Here is a 15,823-nt window from a genome sequence, read left to right as displayed (position 1 = left end):
TGTGACTTCACTTTCTCCATCAGCCTGCCATGGGGAACCTTATCAAATGCCTTACTGAAGTCCATATATATGACATCTACAGCCTTTCCCTCGTCAATCAACTTTGTCACATCCTCAAAGAATTCCATTAAGTTGGTAAGACATGACCTTCCCTGTACAAAACCATGTTGCCTATCACTGATAAGCCTATTTTCTTCCAAATGGGAATAGATCCTATCCCTCACTATCTTCTCCAGTAGCTTCCCTACCACTGATTTCAGGCTCACCAGTCGATAATTCCCTGGATTATCCTTGTTGCCCTTTTTTAACAAGGGGACAACATCAGCAAGTCTCCAGTCCTCTGGGACCTCACCCATGTCTAAGGACACTGCAAAGATATGTTAGGGCCCCGGCTATTTCCTCTCTTGCTTCCCTCAGCAACCTGGAATCAATCCCATCTGGACCTGGGGACTTGTCCACCTTAATGTCTTTTAGGATACCAAACACTTCCTCCTTCCTTATGTCAACTTGACCTAAACTAAGCAAACATCTATCCCTAACCTCAACATCCGTCATGTCCCTTGGGTGAATACCGATGCAAAGTACTCGTTAAGAATGTTACCCATTTTCTCTGACTCAGCACATAACTTTCCTTCTTTGTCCATAAGTGGGCCAATCCTTTCTCTGGTTACCCTCTTGCTCTTCATATATGAATAAAAGGCTTTGGGATTTTCCTTAACCATGTTTGCCAGCAATATCTCATGTTCTCTCTTAGCCCTCTTAATCCCTCGTTTCAGATTCGCTCTACATTCCCAATATTCTTGCAAAGCTTTGTCTGTCTTCAGTCGCCTAGACCTCATGTATGCTTCCTTTTTTTTCTTGGCTAGTCTCACAATTTCACCTGTCATCCATGGCTCCGTAATCTTGCCTTTTCTAGTCCTCATTTTCACAGGAACATGTCTCTCCTGCAACCTCTCCTTAAAAGCCTCCCACATATCAAATGTGGATTTGCCTTCAAACAGTTTCTCCCAATCTACATTCCTCAGATCCTGCCGAATCTTGGTATTGTCAGCCTTCCCCCAGTTTAGTACTCTTCCTTTAGGACCACTCCTATCCTTGTCCATGAGTATTGTAAAACTTATGGAATTGTGGTCGCTATTTCCAAAGTAGTCCCCTACAGTAATATCAACCACCTGGACGGGTTCATTCCCCAGCACCAGGTCCAGTATGGCCCTTTCCCGAGTTGGACTACATACATACTGCGCTAGAAAACCATCCTGGACACACCTTACAAATTCTGCTCCGTCTTGACCCCTAACACTGAGTGAATCTCAGTCAATGTTGGGAAAATTAAAATCTCCCATCACCACCACCCTGTTTCTCCTACACCTTTCCATTATCTGTTTACATATTTGTACCTCTATCTCACGCTCGCTGTTGGGAGCCTATAGTATAGCCCCAGCATTGTTACTGCATCCTTCCTATTTCCGATTTCTACCCATATTGCCTCACTGCTTGAGTCCTCCATGTGGCCCTCCTTCAGTGCGGCTGTGATATTGTCTTTGACCATTACTGCAACTCCTCCACCCCTTTTACCTCCCTCTCTATCCCACCTGAAGCATCGATATCCTGGGACAACTAGTTGCCAGTCATGCCCTTCCCTCAAACAAGTCTCAGTAATAGCAATAGCATCACACCTCCAGGTACCGATCCCAGACCTAAGCTCATCTGCCTTGTCTACTACACTTCTCGCATTAAAACAAATGCACCTCAGACCACCTGTCCCTTTGTGTTCATCATCTGCTCTCCGACTACTATTCCCTTTAGTCACACTGACTCCATTATCTAGTTCCCTACAGGTTTTCGTTTCTCCCTCTTTTCTGTCCAATATTTGGTTCCCACCCCCCTGCCACATTAGTTGATCTGCCCTTGTTATCCATGTTCACGTTCTCCACACTCTATGCAAGGCAAAATGAACAGTTTGTTGCTAGAAGAAAAATAGGAGTGATGTTCTGTGTTTTTTTCGGAAGTGTGGGACAAGTGATTTGTGGCTGTCTGAAAACCTCTCTGGAATTTCCACTAATCAGCTCATTAACATCTTAGAGCCATGTTAGGATGAGTAATTCTTTCTCTCACAGGCTTTGACATTGGTTAAGTGGCTCAACGGTATCTGCTGAACAATCAGAGGCCAATATCTCTGGGCCTAACGCTCGCTGGTCAAGGTCTAATCCTTGGGGGATCCATGGCAAGAAGCTAAATATTTCTTGCCTTCTTTGTAGGGAATGTGGTTGGGGAGAGGTGGACTGTAGGCAAAGGCTGGATGGTAGCTTTCAGAGGCCACCTTCTTGACCCCATCTGTGCATCCACTTGCCCCCAATTTGGGGTTACTGGAGGTCACAACAAGGTTACCCTGGTTTCCCAGTGGGTAAACTAGATATCTTTCTGACTTGCTGGTCCAGTGGGCGATTGTCATGTTGAGACCCTTAAGTGGCCAGTAGCTGATGACTTAACAGCTTCAATTGCTGGTGATTTGGGCAAGTCACCCATGGCTTTTTTGCCCAAACACTTAATTGCAGAAGTGGCAAGGAGGGATTTAGTTTCTCTCCAGGACAAACTCAACTAATTGTTTTTCCTGCTTGTCACTTCCACAGAGGGGAATATCATGTGCAGTTTTGCTAACTTAGGCTAATTTCCACTGTAGCACTGGCTTAAACTGTTAGGAGAGCACAAAAGTTTAACACATAAATTGCCAACTGCAGAATCAGTTTACTTGGTATGTTAGTCTATTTCGTGACAGCAAAAGCTGTAAGATAAAACGAGAGTTTTTTTTCTTGGTAAATTAGCAAAATGATCCCTTAACCTCTATCTCAGTTTTAGATCTTCCCATCCACTTTCCTGGTCCTGGACAAAAATGCAGATAATGACCTGCTATGCCAATTTATTACCAGTCATTAACTTTAATAATTTAAAATGTTCCTTGGTAGCTAATATTTTAATACAAGAAGTTTTAATAAAAGTACTTTAATTTTCCCATTTTTCATGAGGTGCTTAAAAATGCTTAAATTTATATTATTTAGTACAGCCATTAAAACAGCTTTCCACATTTCTATTCCTATCTGTGAAACTACTTGCTTTTAAGAGACTGCACCCCTCTTAATTTTCCAGTAACATCAATGTCAACAACACTATTGAGACACTTCCTATTCTTCTGTCCACTATGGTGATCCCAGAATTAGATTCAAAATCTGTTTGAAACTTCTCCACATGTATCTGAATAAACTAAATTGGTTGTGTAATAAAAAAATCTAAATGAAGTCAATTCTAGATCAAAGCAGTGGACAGTAAAGTATTAAACTGAAGTCTTGCTTCTTTCGCTTTGGGGGAAAAAAATCCTGAAAAGACATTCAATATATTCAAGACAAAGATGATGCTACAAGGAGAAAAAGATCATACCTGGACAGAACAGCTAAAAGATCACTGTTCTTCAAACAATCTGCCAAATTGTCAATGCCTGATTCCAGTGTCAGGAGTGCTTCCATTACGTAACCCTGGCATAAGGCATAATAATTTTGTAAATTAGTTTTGTAAGTAGAACGTCTGTAAAAGTATACCTTGACAGATTCCATTGAACGTTTTTCTGATAATTACACTTGTAAATTAATTGGAATGTTTTGAAATTATACTACGGAGTAAAATTTACTATATTCATTCATCAGGAAATTATTCCCAACAGGATTGATTACAGCTAAAGACAACCCAATAGCTACTTTGGGACTTGCATGGTTCAACTGCTTTCTGTCTGTGTGGCATTTCTTAGGCCTTGTCTGCCCTGGAGTAACATGGTGACACTCGAACTTGTCAGAACTCTGTCAAGATAAGTGTTGTTGATGCACCATTAGTAAATTTGGGATGAGATTTAGTTACTACAATGGCAAGTAGGGCCAGCACTCTACTGCAACTGGGCTGGCAGTAGTTGAGTAGATTGGTTGGTTGAGTAGTTTTCTCTGCAATTTCAAAGAATGACAGGTGACCTTATTGAAAGATGTAAGATTCTTAGGGCCCTGACAGGGTAGATCCTGAGAGATTGTTTTCCCTTTAGGCAAGTCTAGGACAAGAAGGTATAATCTCAAAGTGAAAGATTGCCCACTTAAGATAGAGATGAGGAGGAATTTCTTTTCTCATACGGTAATGAATTGGTGGGATTCTTTATTGCAGAGAGTTGTCATGAAATATATCCATCGCCGAGGTAGGTTTTAAATCAGTAAGGGGATCAAGGAAATAGGGAAATGGCAGGAAGGTGGGTTGAGGATTATCAGATCGGCTATAAGCTCACTGAATGTCACATCTGTTGGGATCACAATGCTGTGTGCACATCACAATGCTGTTGTAACCCCCTTGTTTAAGAAAGGATCAAGGCAAAAGATGGAAAATTATAGGCCGATTAGCCTAATCTCGGTTGTTGGTAAAATTCTAGAATCCATTGTTAAGGATGAGATTTCTAAATTCCTGGAAGTGCAGGGTCAGATTAGAACAAGTCAGCATGGATTTAGTAAGGGGAGGTCGTGCCTGACAAACCTGTTAGAATTCTTTGAAGGGGTAACAAGTATGTTAGACCAGGGAAACCCTGTGGATATTACCTATCTAGACTTCCAAAAGGCCTTTGATAAGATGCCTCACGGGAGGCTGCTGAGCAAGGTGAGGGCCCATGCTGTTTGAGGTGAGCTACTGGCTTGGATTGAGAATGGGCTGTCTGGCAGAAGGCAGAGAGTTGGGATAAAAGCCTCTTTTTCGGAATGGCAACCAGTGACGAGTGGGGCCGTAGCTGTTCACTTTATATATTAATGATCTGGATGAAGGGACTGGGGACATTCTGGCGAAGTTTGCCGATGATATGAAGATAGGTGGACAGGCAGGTAGTACTGAAGAGGTGGGGAGACTGCAGAAAGATTTAGAAAGTTTAGGAGAGTGGTCCAGGTAATGGCTGATGAAATTCAACGTGAGCAAATGCAAGGTTTTGCACTTTGGAAAAAAGAATACAGGCATGGACTATTTTCTAAACGGTGAGAAAATTCGTAAAGCAGAAGTACAAAGGGATCTGGGAGTGTTGGTCCAGGATTCTTTAAAAGTTAACTTGCAGGTAGAGTCCGTAATTAAGAAAGCGAATGTAATGTTGTCATTTATCTCAAGAGGGCTGGAATATAAAAGCAGTGCTGTGCTTCTGAGACTTTATAAAGCTTTAGTTAGGCCCCATTTAGAATACTGTGTCCAATTTTGGGCCCCACACCTCAGGAAGGACATACTAGCCCTGGAGCGTGTTCAGCAGAGATTCACACAGATGATCCCTGGAATGGTAGGTTTAACGTATGATGAACGGCTAAGGATCCTGAGATTGTATTCATTAGAGTTTAGAAGGTTGAGGCGAGATCTAATAGAAACTTACAAGATAACGTATGGCTTAGAAAGGGTGGACGCTGGGAAGTTGCTTCCGTTAGGCGGGGAGACTTGGACCTGTGGGCACAGCCTTAGAATTAGAGGGGGTAAATTTAAAACTGAAATGAGATGACATTTCATCAGCCAGAGAGCAGTTGGCTTGTGGAATTCATTGCCACGGAGTGCAGTTGAGGCCGAGACGTTAGATGCCTTCAAGGCAGAGATCGATAAATTCTTGATCTCACAAGGAATCAAGGGCTACAGGGAGATTGCAGGGAAGTGGAGCTGAATTGCCCATCAGCCATGATTTAAATGGTGGAGTGGACTCGATGGGCCGAATGGCTTTACTTCCACTCCTATATCTTATGGTCTTATATCAGACTCGACTGGTCAAATGACCTATTTTGACTCCTACATCTTGTGGTCTTATAGTTAATTTAAGATAGAATTTTAAAAACTGACTTCTCAAGGAATGTTATTCATTATTCATGATAAGTAGGTTATTATACTGAAGAATTCTAAACAATATTTTAAATTATATGTCTTTCAAGTCTTAATTCCAGATGGCTGGTGAAAATGTCAGAGGAGGCCAGAAAATGCAAACCCTGAACATGGCATTTAAAATTTTGTGGGTGCAGGAATGGGGTGACGTTGGAATCTACACATGTATGGTTCACAGATGCACCTGGCCATTTAAGTCACAAGCTGCCTCCAAACATGCCAGACTTTAGTAGCCTCACAGTGTGAAATCTGAAAAGGTAAGAATGAGGTCTGAAGTAGGTACATTTCTTTTGCTAGCTAGGGTACACATTTCAATTTGACATCAAGTGATCTTTGGGGGAAAATTACATGCATTACATTACACATTATAATGGCTAAATGTAGGCATAAATGTGTCTGAAGAGTGCATAAATTCATCAACTGTTAACATCATCAGAATTGTCAACAGGCCAATCAAAATTAACTACCAAAACTGTCAAAAGCAACAGCAAAAATGATCTGTCAAATACTTCAAGAGGATTGGTCAAGGAAACCTGTCAAAAGCAAATGTCAAAGGGTGCTGGCATTTAGACATCTTATCCTTTAAATCTTTGAAGAAAATGTCTTGAATATTGAGGAAAAAAATGTATTGCTTGCTATTTCACTCCACCTGTTGAAAGGCTTCCATTACTGGCAAATGCTGTTTGAGCGATTTCACTAGCAACCTTTATCATAGTAAAGCTACAAAATGGCACTCTATTGACAGCTCCAAGTCATAATGGACACTGGAAGTGGGATTATAAGTGAACTTCAAAGCTTGTTGTTATAATAGATTATGCATGTGAATGATATGTTTGCTATTACAAGTTAGATTTTTATGCCATTTTAAGCCATGGCAGCCATTTTTAAAAGTCTGGTCCACACAGCCCAGCATTTTACAAAGTCTTGATCTCTCGATTTGTGGATGAAAATCCAGTTTTTAGTATCAATGTAACTAGAATTAATATCGTTATTTGATTTTCTGGTTAATAAGATCTGTCATTGAGCATAGTGAACAACAATATATAAAAATTCTTATACAAAAGACTTCTTAGTTTCATGAGTACAATCATAACAAATGAAGAAAGAAAATTTGTCAATTGTATATCATTTGGGTATAATTTATTTTAGGCAGTAAACATATCTTTTAAACATATCATAAACATATCATAACAAGACTTTTTCTTGTTCATATATATATGTATATATAGAAGCTAACTATTGTGGCTAAAAAGTGGGCACCAGTAGGAGTTACATACTGTAATAATATTTCAATAAATTTAATCCATTAAGTGTGCAAGACTGGTCACAGTTCTGTTCCTTCACTGCCTGGCTGTCTGTTTGTAACACATTTGACCTAGGCCCGACCAGTCCCCCTCCACCAACACCCTCATCCGCCTAGCGAAACTCGTCCTCACCCTCAACAACTTCTCTTTCGATTCCTCCCACTTCCTACAGACTAAGGGGGTGGCCATGGGCACCCGCATGGGCCCCAGCTATGCCTGCCTCTTTGTAGGTTACGTGGAACAGTCCCTCTTCCGCACCTACACAGGCCCCAAACCCCACCTCTTCCTCCGTTACATTGATGACTGTATCAGCGCTGCCTCTTGCTCTCCAGAGGAGCTCGAACAGTTCATCCACTTCACCAACACCTTCCACCCCAACCTTCAGTTCACCTGGGCCATCTCCAGCACATCCCTCACCTTCCTGGATCTCTCAGTCTCCATCTCAGGCAACCAGCTTGTAAGTGATGTCCATTTCAAGCCCACTGACTCCCACAGCTACCTAGAATACACCTCCTCCCACCCACCCTCCTGCAAAAATTCCATCCCCTATTCCCAATTCCTCTGCCTCCACCGCATCTGCTCCCACGATGAGGCATTCCACTCCCGCACATCCCAGACGTCCAATTCTTCAAGGACAGCAACTCTCCTCCCCACAGTGGTCGAGAACGCCCTTGACCGCGTCTCCCGCATTTCCTGCAACACAACCCTCACACCCCGTCCCCGCCACAACCGCCCAAAGAGGATCCCCCTCGTTCTCACACACCACCCCACCAACCTCCAGATACAACGCATCATCCTCCGACACTTCCGCCATCTACAATCCGACCCCACCACCCAAGACATTTTTCCATCCCCACCCCTGTCTGCTTTCTGGAGAGACCACTCTTTCCGTGACTCCCTTGTTTGCTCCACACTGCCCTCCAACCCCACCACACCCGGTACCTTCCCCTGCAACCGCAGGAAATGCTACACTTGCCCCCACACCTCCTCCCTCACCCCTATCCCAGGCCCCAAGATGACATTCCACATTAAGCAGAGGTTCACCTGCACATCTGCCAATGTGGTATACTGCATCGACTGTACCCCATGTGACTTCCTCTACATTGGGGAAACCAAGCGGAGGCTTGGGGACCGCTTTGCAGAACACCTCCGCTCGGTTTGCAATAAACAACTGCACCTCCCAGTCGCAAACCATTTCAACTCCCCCTCCCATTCTTTAGATGACATGTCCATCATGGGCCTCCTGCAGTGCCACAATGATGCCACCCGAAGGTTGCAGGAACAGCAACTCATATTCCGCTTGGGAACCCTGCAGCCCAATGGTATCAATGTGGACTTCACCAGCTTCAAAATCTCCCCTTCCCCCACCGCATCCCAAAACCAGCCCAGTTCGTCCCCTCCCCCCACTGCACCACACAACCAGCCCAGCTCTTCCCCTCCACCCACTGCATCCCAAAACCAGTCCAACCTGTCTTTGCCTCCCTAACCTGTTCTTCCTCTCACCCATCCCTTCCTCCCACTCCAAGCCGCACCTCCATCTCCTACCTACTAACCTCATCCCACCTCCTTGACCTGTCCGTCTTCCCTGGACTGACCTATCCCCTCCCTACCTCCCCACCTATACTCTCCTCTCCACCTATCTTCTTTTCTCTCCATCTTCAGTCTGCCTCTCCCCTCTCCCTATTTATTCCAGAACCCTCACCCCATCCCCCTCTCTGAAGAAGGGTCTAGGCCCGAAACGTCAGCTTTTGTGCTCCTGAGATGCTGCTGGGCCTGCTGTATTCATCCAGCCTCACATTTCATTATCTTGGATTCTCCAGCATCTGCAGTTCCCATTATCACTGACCTATCACGTTTGTTTCTTTGGAAGCTCCTTATGAGATTTATCTCATAAAGGTATTACCTTTGGTTTTTGAATAGGCATTAAAATATTCATATGGATCTACATATAATGGAAGAAGTGAAAAAGAATATGGACCATGGTTATGCAATAGGCAGAAGAAGCAGCACAATTGCCAAACTTTCAATAATTACTCCCTAAAACTGATAGCAACTTCTGGAGTTTGAACAAGCTGTTAATTGGAGAAATATAGAAGTTGCTGTCAGCGATTCTACAGTTTCTAGAGGATGCTTTGTGATGATCTAAGAATGCAATCAGCTAGAATTCACTTAAGGGTGGTGAAATTCCATTCTTGTGCTCTTTGTCTGTTAAACCCTAAAATATTTCATGAAACATAATTGGGGTTTTAATGATGTATCATGTTCATAAACATAAGACTGCTCAGTTGCAGAAAATTTGATCAAATATAGAAAGCGTACCTGAACCTCATCACCGTGTTCTCCTATAACTTCTACAAGTCTCGACAGGAGGTCAGATAATGCATGTGCAGACAAGGGTTGCTTCAAAGCTCTGAAGATTTGGAATGAACGACCTGCATAATGCCTTGAAGAGCTGGAAAGTGCTGTTTGTAGAGCAACTTCACTCAATCGCTGTTCCATACAGCAGCCTAAGAAAAATGGAGGGGAATATATTTCAGATTTTCAAGAACAGAATTTTTACAACGTAAAGGAGCCATTTGGCTAATTTTGTCTCCATTGGATTTCTCCTTTATGCCTTTAAATTCATCCTAAAGTATGATATCCAGATCTGGACACAATACTCTAGCTGGGGCTGAAATGGTACACTATTTTAACTACCATAAAACAGTAAGGATGTTAATACTGGACGTCTGTCATCAACAACATAAATTATTTAAGTCAAATAATGTAGAAAAAAAAATACACTAATTCCTCATTGTTGAAAGGAAAGCTTTGATTTTATGGAGCTGAGGTGATCAGAAAAGAAAACAATTCATCCTGCCCATAGCAGCATGACTGCTACCTGCATGTTCAGTCTGTTTTCAGTCTAAAACCAATCACTTCAGTTAAACCACAATGAGGGTTTCTCAGGAACTCGGTGGATCTTGAGATACTGAGGTTACAGCTGGGTGAAAAGGAGGCTTAAAGACTATAGTACTTTAAACAGAATGATTATTGGAAGTCAAAGAATTTAGGGTTGAACACAGAATTAGATGATTGCATCAGGAACATTTAAGTCAGTTCTCCAATTCAAAAGCTGAATGATTCACAAAAGAGGCACGTCAAAATGGGAGAAAGGAAAAACATATAAGTGTTGACTTGTCTGCTTACAGTGTTGGCTGAATAACTGGGTGACCAGTCCCAGTCTTGAGATCAACAAATAACAGAAGGACAAACTATCCTGTGTTTTTCAACTGAGATTTTTGTGAACATGTAGTATGAACCTGTTCATCGGGCACTGCACTCCCCACTGGATTGGACCATCAGTGAAGATGATGGCAACAGATACAATAATAAATTTCAAAAAGGGCACGGAACAGGTACTTCAGGAGGTAATATTCCCATGCCAATGTGAAATGAACAGGAATTCAAAAGAGCTGGTACACGTAAAATGTCTAGAATGTTTTCTTTTCTGCAGAATGATTCTATGATAAACATGGAAACATACAACAATTGACTTTACATTAGTTAAACATTGTTAATTGCAGAAATGTATAGCTTCAGCAAAGTAAAATACCTGATTTTATGTCTTTGAATACAGACACAATGTGACGCAGGAAGTTGGTTAATTCTTCAGCACTTTTAGAGTTGTGATTCTTTGGAGTAATATCTTCATGGCACCAAAGAGGGCCAAAAGGCCTGGAGAAAATAATTTTATTTTCTAACTGAACTTATTTAAAAAACATAATTCACATCTTGGAGTATTGTGATTTGCATTCAGGTCTATGTAATCATGCCATTCATAAATATACAGATGAAAATTATATTTTGGAACGCAAATACTGAAGCTTTTAGGTTCACTGTTCATCAACTTCATTTATAGCATAAGGACAATACTGTGGTGTAATTTCAGTATCCAGTACTTATAAAAATTGACAATCCTGATTTTTAAAATGCATAGTCACAGAAGATTTTGACTGCAGACAGACCAGGCTGATCAGCCCCATGAGCCTATTTCACCATTCAACAGGATCTTGGCTGATTTGATACTTCTCAATCTATTTTCCTAGCCTTTCCCTATAATCCTCTATTCCCCTACTGATCAACAATCTATCTATCTCTGCCTTAAATATACTCAAGGACTCTTCCCCCCAAAGCTATCTCTCTGGCAAATAGTTCCAAAGATTCTCAACCCTCAGAGAAGAAATTCCTGCTCCTCTGTCTTAAATTGGCACCCCTTGACTTTGACAGGCTTGTGTCTAAACTTGTACATAATCAATTTCTGCAAGTAGGAGTTTGTTTGCAGTGTGACATTTTAATGACATTGCGAGCAAAGAGATTATTGGTATTTCATCTCTTTTAGCTTTTTGCCTATATGGCCTGATACCTTTAACTAAAAGCACAAGTGCAATCCTGGTTCAAGTCATAATCAATTCCTTTAACATGATACACAAAACAGCAATCCTTGCTACTTTTGGAGTAGTTCTGTCCCTTAAATACATTCCAGTCTCTTGAAGTGCTGCTCTGAAGATCCTGTTTGAGAGGTTTATGGTGAAAACTCTTCACCAGCAGAATTTAACTCTGAAAAGGAGCATCTACCCTTGAAATTCAAATTACTCTTCCCAAGTCATAATTGCTTATTATTATTCAGATTTAATTATGAAACAATAGATTGTTAAGACACTAATACAACTTTCACCAAAACATTATATTTAAAACCAATGTTTGAAAATTATATATCTGTTTTTGTGTGAATATCTTCTTTTGATTGAGATTCTAAAAAAGCAATTTAATCAAACTGTAGATGGCACTCTTCAATTATTTATATGTTTTGAGGTAATTATGGGGCTTTTCTGTAACTTCTTTCAAATTAGATTGCAGGAGCCCAGCGTCAATTAAATTCTAGTATTTATGCAGCCAAATCTCATTCTTGTAGGCTGGTGACAAACTTGCAGATCCAATTTGACCTATTAAAATTAGAGTCAAACACAGAAATTAGGCAATCGATAAATCAACTTGTAGAGGCCAAGGCAACTCCGTTAAAGTAACAAGGGTTACGGAAACAAGCAGGAAAGTGGAATTAAGGCCATATCAGATCAGGCATGATCTTTTTGACTGTTTGGCCTATTCCCGCTCCTATGCAAAGGAGTTTGAGATGATACATTTCAGCAAAAATAACATGTTATACAGTTTAACTAAGGAGCACTGCCCTAAAGAGTGGACAGGCACAAACCTACGTGTATATATGGCAGAGATAACAAAGTGTGGAGCTGGATGAACATAGCAGGCCAAGCAGCATCTTAGGAGTACAAAAGCTGACGTTTTGGGCCTAGACCCTTTTCTGATGAAGGGTCTAGGCCCAAAATGTCAGCTTTTGGGCTCCTATGATGCTGCTTGGTCTGCTGTGCTCATCCAGCTCCACACTTTTGTTATCCCGGATTCTCCAGCATCTGCAGTTCTCATTAGCTCTGTATATGTGGCAGGACAGGTAGTGAGCATGGTTATTAGCATACACAATGCTAGGCTTTATTAATAGAAGCGTGGAATATAGAAGCAAGAATGGTAGGCTGAATTTGTATGAGACACTATTTAGACCTTAGCTGGAGTTCTGAGTACAGTCTGGACACCACCATTTGGAAGAATGCAATCACATTGGACAGAGTGCAGAAAAGGTTTTGAGAATGGTTTACCCAGGGATGTGAAGCTTCAGTTATGAAGACAGATTGGAGAGGTTGGTACTGTTTTCCTCAGACAGAAACCCAAGAGGAGATTTGACAATTTTTCAAATCATAAGGAGACCAGAGAGAATAGGTGGGGCATTCAATTATTATTTAAATTGAACAATGTTCAGGATTTTGGAGTAATTAGCAGGTGAAGGGCACTGAATCATAATGCTCAGAGAACTGGTGCAGGCACGATGGCCTCCTGTGCCATGACAATTCTGAGATTCTCTGGCAATTTGTGCAACACAAATATTTTACTGGAACACTTTTCCAATACAATCAAAAGTCTTAGATGCTTTTTCTATAGTTCACATTAAATCAAGACCTTCCCACAAAGAACATAAAATGTATTAAAGGTGTAGATGGAAAAAAACCATATTGTACAGTTACTACCTGGTTGCTAAAAACTCAATTAGCTTGTGAGCCTTCTCATCTACTTCAGCTGCAGCTTCAATCTCTTCCATTTCCTGTGAGAGCTGAGGAAGGTTTCCACTGCTACCACCCAGGCTGATACTGGAAGATGTGGAACTTGAGCTTAAACCTGAATCTGGAACTGGTGAGGACTGATACTCTCTTAAGAAATCAAAACCACCTGGTTTAAGTAAACAAGATTATTAGTATAAAAGTCATAATACAAAATGCATGCATTTTGTGCTGTAGATCTGAACACACTAACAGTATTCCTATTTTTTCCAAGGGTGCAAGCTTCCCTCTTAATCCATCTTGGAACCAATTATCCTACTAGATAACACATAAAATAGTACAAATAATTTTAATTATTTGCTCTGCTCAATGTATTACCAGGAAATGAATATAATTAAACCTAAATTTAAAAATATCAAATTTGAAAATATTTTCAAGCCTTTGCAGCAGCAAACATACTGACCTCATAACCCAGACTGGCCTAAACCAAACTCCAGCATCACATCAGTGCAGCTTAATCTTAACCAACCTCTGAAATGAATTAAATTGCTACCTTCTCAAGGGGAAGCTAAGGTCAGTAACAAATGTTGGTCTTGCAAGGTATGTTCTCTTCACAAGAATAAAAAACAAAATTAGTATGCATTCTACCCATATTGCACCTGAGAAACAGCAGCATTACATGCAATCTATACCACAAGGTTTTGTTTCCCTCTTGAGTGCTATCTATTGAATGAAATGTTATTTTTATTACACAGGATGCTGAAACCAATGACCAGTGGATACAGTCATAATTGAAAATGCAATGGCAATTTTTTAGGATCATCATCATGATTCTCACCTCTTCCATTTTTTCTGTAGGAACAACATATAGTAACTTTTTAAAAAAACATTAAATTTCACATATTTGTCTAGTTGAGTTCTGGTGAATGGACTTGAACTTTCAGTTTCCCAAATGGTTTGTTGCCTTCTCACCTGAGTAATCAAGGGACGTATTCAGGAGATTGAAAATCTACTTCATATGATGAAATCAAATTTTTGGGGCAGAAATTGGTATACAATATATACATCTTATGGATGTGATATGGGTTGGTCTAAGTTAAATCTGTAAACACGTTGGTTTCAGTGAAATTCAATCCTGGATAAAGGTGATAAGGGTTACAGTGAAATAGCTACCAGCAGTCTAACTGAAATAGCGAAGTGAGGTCCAGCTTTGGAACTTATGCTTTTGTCCATCAGCTTAAATTGCTTATGTTAATAACAGTCTGTGCTCAAAAACAGGCACAGACTAACTTTTGCCCTGTTGAAAAGAAGTTACTCGAGAACACTTTGCAACAAGCAGCCAATATTGTTGGCAATGCTTCAGAACAAGCCATTTTCTTTTTCTCTTTGTTAGGGAAGAATGAACAGTGTAGACATAAAATGGTTCAGAAAATCAAAAGTAGGGTTTCAAAAGTGAGTATTTTTAAGTAAAATTTCTTGTGAATTTTAGGAAAGATCATGAATGTAACTTGATCCTCAAAATGATCTACATTAAATAATAAAATGTCTTTCATTAACAGGAATGCTAAAGCATTTTTTAATTATATATGATGTCAATTCTGCAAACTAAGAATACACTTATTTGGTGATTTACCTCAAGCAACTAAACCAGTGGAGTTTACTTTTTATTTCATGTTATCTTTACCTGAATAGAGATATTCTGGTGGGTAAGCTGGTTTTACCGTAAGAGTTTTACTTTCGCTGACTTCTCTGTTAAGCAGAAGAACTGTAGCCACAGCTTGGAACTTGTCATTGCACGACAAGGCTATCAAGAGATGCAAAAGTAACCTTTTGCTGTGTTCAAACACTTCTGGGCGATAATGATCAAGACCTTAAAATCAAGATATGAAGAAAATAAATTAAGTACATACTTCATCAGAAACAAAATTAATTTGCTGGAAAAGCTCAGCAGGTCCGGCAGCATCTGTGGAGAGAAATCAGACTTAACATTTTGGGTTCAGTAAACCTTCTGCAGATTGCTGAGTACATACTTATTCTTGGTCCCTCACCATTATATTTATAGACAAGTTTTATAATATTGACATACAATTCAAAATAAAAATGATGCTAATTTGTATTGCCTTTTGAGAGTAAACGCTGAAGATGCCTCCATCATTTACTCTCAGACTTGGGGAAAAAAAGTGGTTCCTTTCGAAAACAGTGCCTACACCACAAAAGATTTATTTTATTGGGGCAGAAAGTGTCGTCACCCAAACCAAAACTGGGATCCTAAATCTAGAGAAAAGACAATGCTAGGGTACGAGGGTTGAGAAGCTGCAATTGACTGGGTAAAAAGTGTGACAATTGACAAGAACTGGTTAACATTTGAAGAAGACAGGCATGCATTGCAGCAGTTATACATTCATTTTGGGCAAAAGAAGACAAGAAAATTGGCCCAACCATGGC

The 15,823-nt window shown here is 40.6% G+C and overlaps 1 protein-coding gene across 7 annotated transcripts in view; it reads right to left on the bottom strand.

Moving 5' to 3' along the window:
• LOC125453068 (protein furry homolog) overlaps positions 1-15,823 on the bottom strand; it is a 301,124-nt gene that overhangs the window by 74,929 nt on the left and 210,372 nt on the right. For all 7 annotated transcript variants that reach the window (XR_009445855.1, XR_009445856.1, XM_059646706.1 and 4 more), the window contains exons 39-43: positions 15,063-15,248; positions 13,349-13,547; positions 10,810-10,931; positions 9,534-9,721; positions 3,433-3,527 (exon numbers count right to left, since the gene is read on the bottom strand). Coding sequence is in view for 5 of the 7 variants with exons in the window: in XM_059646706.1 (XP_059502689.1) it covers positions 3,433-3,527; positions 9,534-9,721; positions 10,810-10,931; positions 13,349-13,547; positions 15,063-15,248 (790 nt within the window). In the remaining 2 variants the exon portion in view is untranslated. The remainder of the gene's footprint in view (positions 1-3,432; positions 3,528-9,533; positions 9,722-10,809; positions 10,932-13,348; positions 13,548-15,062; positions 15,249-15,823) is intronic.

Source organism: Stegostoma tigrinum, chromosome 6 (genome assembly GCF_030684315.1).
Source record: "Stegostoma tigrinum isolate sSteTig4 chromosome 6, sSteTig4.hap1, whole genome shotgun sequence".
Classification (NCBI taxonomy): domain Eukaryota; kingdom Metazoa; phylum Chordata; class Chondrichthyes; order Orectolobiformes; family Stegostomatidae; genus Stegostoma; species Stegostoma tigrinum.
The sequence above is the reverse complement of the archived record's forward strand: the minus strand, read 5'-3'. Positions and strand labels throughout refer to the sequence as shown.